General features: G+C 40.3%; 1 protein-coding gene across 1 annotated transcript in view; it reads right to left on the bottom strand.

Moving 5' to 3' along the window:
• Positions 1–1,462: 1,462 nt before the first annotated feature.
• zfyve21 (zinc finger, FYVE domain containing 21) overlaps positions 1,463–8,919 on the bottom strand; it is a 19,883-nt gene continuing 12,426 nt past the window's right edge. The window contains exons 6-7 of the mRNA XM_008278217.1: positions 6,815–6,945; positions 1,463–3,661 (exon numbers count right to left, since the gene is read on the bottom strand). Coding sequence (XP_008276439.1) covers positions 3,626–3,661; positions 6,815–6,945 — 167 coding nt within the window. The 3' untranslated portion in view covers positions 1,463–3,625. The remainder of the gene's footprint in view (positions 3,662–6,814; positions 6,946–8,919) is intronic.

The following is an 8,919-nucleotide window of genomic DNA, read 5'->3' on the forward strand; positions in this document are numbered from 1 at the left end:
TATAAAACCAAATATGCTCCCCCCTACACACCACCTTGTTTTTAGAAAAGAAATTCATCCACACCTAAACGCACAAGTGCGTCGCTAAGCACATTCATAAGCTGCCAAACCTGAAGGTGGCAGTAGTTCCCCAAATCCTATCCAATCAGAGTAAGCTTCTGTCTCTCGACGTCGTAAAATAACCGTCCTTAACGGCGTCCTTCGCCTGTCTTCTTGTACGTGGAGGAGCAGTATCTGGGCCTGGACCAGAGACAACACCAACACAGTTCTGAGGACGTCCACGCTGCTTCCAAATGTAAACACAAGTTGCATATGGCATGTAAAGAACATATTTTGTCGCAGGCAGTGAAACCTAAAACCCGGTTACTGACATCCACATGCAGACGCATAAACGGAAGATTCGCAAATCTTCACTTTGGTCGGAGGTTTTTAAAAGAATCGTTTTTAATACCGTAAATCTGCGCTTTCGTGTGGATGACAGGCCACATCGTAGAAACACATCTTGGTTGGTGAGACACCCTGCTACGTGTGGACGAGGCCTCAGAGACAATTCATTTTGTTGCAGCAGAAATCATTATTTTATGGTTTTGTTTAGTTTTAAATTGGACATATCCACATAAGACTTGAAACTCACCAATTAGTAAAATTAGTAAAAAAGTTATAGTAGTAAAATAAAGAAGCCACTTTATTGATGGTGTAGAGCTAACGGATCATCTGTCACTGATAACAGAATCATCAACTCTGTAGGAGAATTTAAAAACCGCCTCAAGCGAGTGCGAAAATTGGTTCGTTATTCTCAAACCTTTTCTAATGCGATACAATACACACAAAAATCCATGACAGAAACATGGCTAGTGTCTGTGTTTTTCATCTTTGTGCTGCTTCTCTTTAGCCTGTTTTCATTCCCTTTTAAAGGAACGTTTGAGGTGTTTAAATCGAGGAAAGTTGTGCATACTGTACTCTGACTACAGAAAACCAAAACGCTGAAAATCTGTTGCTGCGACGTCAAAAAAAAAAAAAAAAAAAGGTTTGAATTGCTAAAAGTCTAATTTTAATCAGAATTTTAAATAACGCTGGTATTTCTGTACACAAGAAGAGCAAACTGAGGCCAACGATGGCGGTCCATTTGGCTGTGAAGCAGATTACAGAGATGACGTTTTCTCCTGCGCTCAACGCTTTCAGCATTTCAATAGGTCCTCGGAAGCACAACTAGCAACTGACCGCAAATGGGCGCCGGTGGTTCCACTTCCTGTTTGTGGCTCTTCACGACAACATCAACGAAAAGAGCTAAATAAAAAACTGTATAGGCCTTCGAGTGAGCGCAGAAGGATTGAGTGTATACAAGTATTACAAAAACTATAGTCATACTTCAGCTTTAAAAATTATGTAAGTACGTACACGGCTCGTGTTAAAGTAGGAATATTTAACAAAATAGCTCGTACAAAACTTCAATACGTGAAACTACATTTAAAGCATTTTAATGACGCGTTTATGCTTCACTAGAATCAGTGAATAGTCGGACGTTTCCTCAGACGCACAGGCCTGAAGATGTGAATCTATGACAGAGTTTAAACAGAACTTTCACAGCTGCTCCGGTGACGGAAAAATCCACCGCTCAACGTCACTTCTACGTAAACTGGACAGAAATCTGCGATGCTCTTTGCATTTCAGGAGCCGCCCTGTTGCTTCTTCTGCTTCGGTTAGAGAGTCCTGCGTTACCCAGAATGCCTGTGAGCGCCGTCCAGAACCCAACCTGCCAACCATCGACTCTAGAACCTCACATTTTCTGGTGACATTTAACAGCGCTTTTCTCTGCTCTGTTATAATTCACCTGTGAACGTATAGATGTCTGTACATAGCGACAGAGCTTTGGTGGGTTCATTTTTCACCTTTCACACAATGTTTTTACTTCTCCATAGTCACGGCTTTTCATGATATACTTCATTTATTTTGTATTTTCTCATTATTTAGGAAAACAAAAGTCAATAGTAGCTTGTTTACGCATCTGGCAGTTAAAAAAGCAACGAGTTTGCCTTAAATCTAAAAAAAAAAGGTCCAACAGTTGTTCTTTTTTAACTCGGTTTTTGGTCTCCACCGCCGCCTTAATAAAATATTGGTATCGTTGGCAGCTAAATGCTATAATGAGTTCACCAGCTAGTCTTGTAACTGTGTTTCTCTGGTGTTTGGTTTCAGGCTTTTTTCTGCTGCCTGCTGTGACTGAGAACGACGAGCGAACGACGAGCTGAAGCTCAATAAAAGCTGCAGAATTAGCTGATGATTCTCTGTAAGCTAAAACTGTCGCAGTGTTTTCATGATATCCTTCATTTATTGTGTCTTTAGACATCATTAGGGGAAGAAAATGTCTCAAACAGCTTGATGAGATCACCTGAAGTGGGTTTTAATGCAGCCAAATCTATAATTGCTGCACTGGAAGTATATATATATATTTGTACGTATATATGCAAGCAATACTGAAATGGTTTAAAATGCACTGTAATGTAGCAGCTATGAGGAAACTGAAGGTGTTAATTAAGATTTAGTGCTCGTCAACAACTACATCAATTATTACGACAGCATTTTAACACATCTTCTGTTTACATTTGAGCGTCCATGTACGGCTGTTAGCAAATCCAGTAATAAAAAAAACCCTTGTATCTGCTTATAACCGCATTAAAGTGTTTCCTATGGAAGGTTTATATACTGCACATATGTGCTAAAACACCAGGAGAAATTTAGAAGCTATGCTGTCAAATAATAACAACCACACTGAGCTGTGGCGTGTATTCAACGTGCTCATAAAAGTTTGCCTGTGGAGCTGCACAGTTGGATCCACTGGACATTTTCTGCCATCAGACGTCTTCTTATTTGTAGGATTACCAGAAACGAAGCACACACGAGCCCTGAAGTGCAAATGAAATCACAAATAGCTGCCTTTCTACTTGTGTTAAAGGGTTTTAAGGTGGATTTTTCCTTCAACCTGCTGGCGACAGTCTGACGGTCTGTTGAGCGGGTCGGTACTTGGTTCCGTTTAGCTGAATGCAGAATGTGTTTCGTCTCTTCTGACGGGAAATAAAACCCTCGTTGACAGAAAAATATAAACAAAATTTAAGAGCAGCATATAAAGTTATTGTGTGAGTTAACTGTGAATAAGGTCACATTTAGCGGATTTTCTAACGTTGACTTCTTTGTAGGAAAGTAAACAAAGTGTCACAGAATCACGTCGCAAAACAAAACCGTGGAATTAAAGTCGAAGCCTCGTTGCACCGACAAATCTCAACCGGCTCCTTCTCCTGTTATGTATTTAATGTAGAAACATTAAGGCTGATTTATGCACTGAAGCAGAGAGGATTAATGGACTCTCTGCGAAATGAGAAAATGAAGGAACAATCAGCGTACTGGCGGTAAACATGATGTACAAAGTACTGGTTATAGAGGTAATAAAGTGTTGTGTCATATAAACATTTCTTGCAAAAATTACCACGATAAGAACTGGTATCAAGAACCAATGAGGAATCAGACGGAGAAGCAGAATCAGAACTGGCGTTACGAAGAATCCCAACGATGCCGAACCCCGCTGGGTTGAAAACACTTGGGTGTGTGCTGCGTGCAGGTCCAGTTCTGCTCGTCACTGGTCCCGAGCTTCGTACAGCAGCTTGGCCGCCTGTCGGAACAAAACAAGACAGTTTTGATTCATTTAAAAATAAAAACAACAACAACAATAACAACAACAACAACTGCTCTAAATTCTTATTACCTCCTCCAAGGAGGTTATGTTTTAGCCAGCATTTATCTGTTTGTTTGTTTGCTTGTTTGTTAGCAACATAACTCGAAAAGTTATGAACGAATTTTCGTGAAATTTTCAGGAAATGTTGATAGTGGTCCACTGAACAGATGATTAAATTTTGGTGATGTTCTGGCTTACCGTCTGGTTATTTTCGCATGAAACAGTAAATGCTGGTTAAGTGTCACAGAATGCTGTCATTGCGCCATTTGGCCACTAGATGGAGCTCTGACTCCATTCAGTCCTTCAGTCCTCACCGCTGTCTTCTCAGTGGTACAGGAGGAAGCTACAGCCAGGCAGCATTACAGGAGTGGGCTGAGCGGAGCTACTGATGTGACATTAACAATGACTCAGCAAGTCTCCTGTTTCACTTTAACTCTTTTTGCCAAGTGTCAGGACGACTGATGCGTGCTTTGTTGCGTTGGTCATGCTTTTCGTTTACATTGCATTGCTAAAGTTGTGCTAACCTAGCTTAAGCTACTCCCTGTCTGTTTATGTTAGCAATAACATGGTTGTAGTTATGCCAACCTAGCATAGCATTAGCTAACAACTAACAGCTTAAAGCCAGTAAGTAACTGCAGAAATAATGGAACTGTACAAAATATTTGAGTACAGAACGACCGTTCATCAGTCCGTCAGCTTGCTATTAATGATATTAATGTTCATTCAAATGCTAAAGTGTGTTCTGATTCTCCATGAATCTAATATTGTCAAGCAAATGAATGCAGAACTTTAACATTTGCTGGAAATCACAACATGGTAGAAATGAGCTGCTTGGTGGAGGTCTGTGCTCTCCGAGTGCTTTTCTAGTTACCCTTATTTTCTTGCTCTGGTAATTTTTTCCAAATTGCATGTAGGATACCAAAACTTGTAACCCTCCGGACGTTTTTGTTCCTGTCACATTTATTCTCACTGTGAGCTCATTTTTCACGGCAATACAAAGTCCTGCAGCTCTACGGAAACAGAACAAATACAGCGAGAAGAAGACACTGCTTGTTCAGCAGTTCAGCTGAAAAGTTGACTGTTGCTCACAGCTGACTCAGGCATCTCACTGATTTATTTTTATTTTATTTTTTTTTTACAAAAAACTCTGGTATAAATGGTATATTTTTGGTAAACATTTCGGTTATGGGGACATAAATTGGAACTATGGTTTAATCCTCTAAATAGTCCAATTTTTCCTCACTGTTTACTAATCTTTCACTGTGATGTAAGGTCCTGCACCTCTATGGAAACAGAACAACCATGAAGAAGGAGAGAGAACTCGTCGTGCAGCATCATACAGTTAAAGTGCCATAAATCATAATCCCCAAACGCTCACTGTTTTTGATTCCGTCTTTTACAAACATTGTAAAGACGACACTTTTCCAGCTGAATGCGGATGTAGTCAACACTGTAAACACACAGAAGCTCTACATCCTCCAGCTATTTTACTCCTCACATTTTTTTATTTGTTTCCAGACTCGTCTCCGCTCCGCTCTGCGTAAACTGCCTGCAGTTCCGCCGCCAAATAAAAAGTCTCAGAGCTTTTATCACTTGACTGTCGATTTTGTTTTGGTTGTTCACAGAATCTGGTTATTATCTGTTTTTGGAAAAATGTAAAATGAATCGTGTAGAATCGGACAATCCAACGATTCTTTGTGTTTTTACTGTTTCTTTCCTTCTATGATAAATGGCGTAAGGTGTTTATGTATGTATGCAGAAAGGATACCAGCTTGGAAATAAATTAAAAATGTAACATAGCCGCAGTGTGTTCTGTCTCCACCATCAGTGCCAACTGTGGACATTTGGAACCATGCTTGAGTCCCTTTTTTTTTGTTTTTGAATAATAAATAATCAAAGAAATTCAACTTTCATTTTCCTTTTTTTTATGATTTATGGAATTCTAACTGTGTCATCCTACACAGAAGACATACTCTCTCCTTCTAGTCGTGGTTGTTCTGTTTCCACAGAGCTGCAGGACTTTATATTGTGGTGAAAAATGAACCCACAGTGAATAAAAACGATTCTGTCGTGCTGAATCTGGATGTAGACCTTATTATAGTTGCCCATGGTGATAGAGTAATCGTGCCTGTGTGTGGTTTTTTTTGCCTGTTAACAGTCTAGCGCACTACAGGAGAGGAGTTCGAACCTGAAACTTCATACATGACCTCGGTATGGTCTCTTCTCAGAGTGATTGGATTTTGGGGTCAATGCATGCATTGGTGACTGCTACAGAGGTCCCAACAACAGCTCTGTCTGACTGAAAATGCACACAAAGACATTCGTTTCAGATACGAACTTAGGAAGACATTAAACTGGTGATGTAACATGTGCCCCTGAGACAAAGGTCAAGGTCATGCATACACTGGGCGACGATGTCCCTCCACTGAGGGCTCTCTAGTTTAAATTGTTTTATGCGTGTCGCCTGTGAATTTGTGCTGCTGCTCGTCTCAACCGGGACGCTTTTGTGAATAAACACTCTTAATCTCAATGAGCATTTAACAGGTTAAATAAAGGTTACATTGGAATCAGTCAACATATAAAACACCTGCATTGTGCCCTGTCCCTGCTGAACAAACAATCTACAAGTAGAGCAAAGTAAACGTTTACAAATTGCACAGCATGTCTGCTACCGTGAGAAGCAGAGAACAAAACCTCTGGATGGAAAGCAAACGTTAAAAGTAGAATAAAATGCCACAAAAACTTTGGTTTCTTACTACAAGTGAAGATTATGAAGATGAAATATAGGCTGTGGCCTGACGAGGGCGCCACAGGACAGGCCACCATGTTATCCTTCCTCAGTCTGATCTATCCTTTGTTTTAACAAATAAAGGAAATAAAACAAGAGAGTGAAGCTGTGAGAAGCACTTTTTGTGCAGCTAATTGTATTTATCAAGCCTGGGACAGAAGACAAAGCTCTTTTTTTCTGCCAACTCAACACAAGAAGTTCATGTTGGATGAGTTTTTTGGTGTCGTGTGTGTTCATGCCACAACACTAAACCTCCTTCAGTGCGGCGACGGCGCTACGTTGCGGTGTTGTGTTTGTTGTACCTTGTGCATTGCAGCCAGCCATAATGAAGCCACCTTCTTGTCGTCTGCCGCCTCCATGCGAAGCTGCTGGGCGTCCTGGGAGCCCATTGGTTTGTAATGGAGCAACATGCCGCTGGCTCGAGACGTCCCTCCTGTGCACACAAACGCACACATGCAATGAAAGGAAGTCCTGAAAAGCAAGACTGCACAGCTGCACGACTGTGGCCAAAATGATAGGATAAGATTATTGTGATTATTGTTTATTGGTTTCTATTTGCTACATTCCTGCTAATATACAAATCTGCATCAGAAAAAGGCTTGAAACAATCTGTCTGTGAAGATTCTTAGTCATCCAGGTCACGGTTATTCTCGTAGTTTAGTCTCGTAGCTTAAAACAATCTTCACTTGAATTCAGAGCATCTTCTAGAGGCAAAATACGAATTAAACTGTACCCAAAATGCCTCACAAGCTAAAAAAAATCTGCTTAATAATAAGCACTGGAATTTACTAATGTTCATAAACGCCTCACTTTCAGGCTAATACACGCTTGCTAGTCGACTGTGGCCAAAATGACAGGATATGATAAATTTGATAGATTATTTCTTGGTTTATTTAAATAAACAGAGCACTGGTTACACTTCTATGCTGTGCTACATTCCAGTTAATATACAGATATGCATTTAAAAAAAAAAAAGGACTTAAATCTGCACCTGCATTCAGAGCATCTTCTAGATACAAAATATAAATTAAACGGTACCCAAAATGCCTCACAGGTTAAAAATCTGCTTATCTATAAACACTGAAATACATTAATGTTACTTAAACGTCTCACATTCAGGCTAATACACGCTAGCTAGTTAGCTGTGCACAGAGAAGCCTGTAGTCTCCGCTCAGTTGCTGAAGCTCAGACAAGCGTGTGACCAAGAATTACTGTGAGAATATTGCACCAAGAGGTCCAACTGTCAAATTTACCTGAAACCAAATGATTTGACCTAAAACAGGATGCTACAATTCACCGATGCACCTTAAACCCCTCACATGCAGGCGAACGCTCGCTAGCTCGTCGACTGTGCACAGAGAAGCCTCTTGTCTCCGCTCAGTTACTGCAGCTCAGACAAGCGTGTGACCAAGAATTACTTTAAAAAGAGTGAAATAAGAGGATCTAACCCGGCTGCTACAAGTAACTGATGATCCTTAAGCCCCTAACATGCAGGCTAACGCGCTCTAGCTAGTTAACTGCGCACAGAGAACAGACGTGAGACCAAGATTTACTTTAAAAAGAGTGAAATAAGCGTAAAAATGTCAACAGACTCTGTGTCACTTGAAAAGGATGTAATAAGGTTTTCCAATGTCAGCAAGTGATTTTATCGACACTTTCGAGGTTATTATGAGCATAGCGCACACTGTAAACATGAATATCACAGACAACAGTGTTATTGTAGTAATATTATATTAATTGTGCAGCCCTACAGGATTCAGAGACGTATCTGTTTGTCAAAGAACATTTACTTTGTGCGTCTTTCGTCTTGATAAAGTTAGATCCTTCAGCTCAGACTTGACGACATTTTGACAAAAGTTTTCTCCACTCGACACTTACCCGGCAAATACTTTGTAGAGACGACAAAAACAATGCAGACAACATCTGTTACTAACTGGTTTGTGGGAAACAGGTTATTTATGACGATACCAAAAGATGAGGGTAAATGACAAATGAAAGGGGGGAAAGTTGCGGTGCGGGTACCTGTCTAACGATCAAATAAACAGACTAAAAATGTCAACATGTCTCACAGTGTCAGTAAAATCCTGTTTAAAAAAAAGACTCAAGCAAATGCAGATGTGAGGACAGCAGAACAGAATCACAGCAACAGCATTTACCAACAAAACGGAGTAAAAACTGATATGAAGACCGATGAAATGTTTTCATGCTGCATTCAGGAAACACGTGATGACATGCAACAATCGATGTCCCAAAAGCACTGACGTCACATTTCTTTATTCCATGAAAATAATTGGATGTAACTCAAATGCTGAAAACCTACTCGACACCGCACAACGGAAGATGCAATAAAAACTGCCGGTCGATCCGCTTTCAGCACTTTTTCTTGAGATCTGTTTGAACGACAACA

The sequence above is a fragment of the Stegastes partitus genome, unplaced genomic scaffold, assembly GCF_000690725.1.
Source record: "Stegastes partitus isolate 25-593 unplaced genomic scaffold, Stegastes_partitus-1.0.2 Scaffold119, whole genome shotgun sequence".
Classification (NCBI taxonomy): Eukaryota; Metazoa; Chordata; class Actinopteri; family Pomacentridae; genus Stegastes; species Stegastes partitus.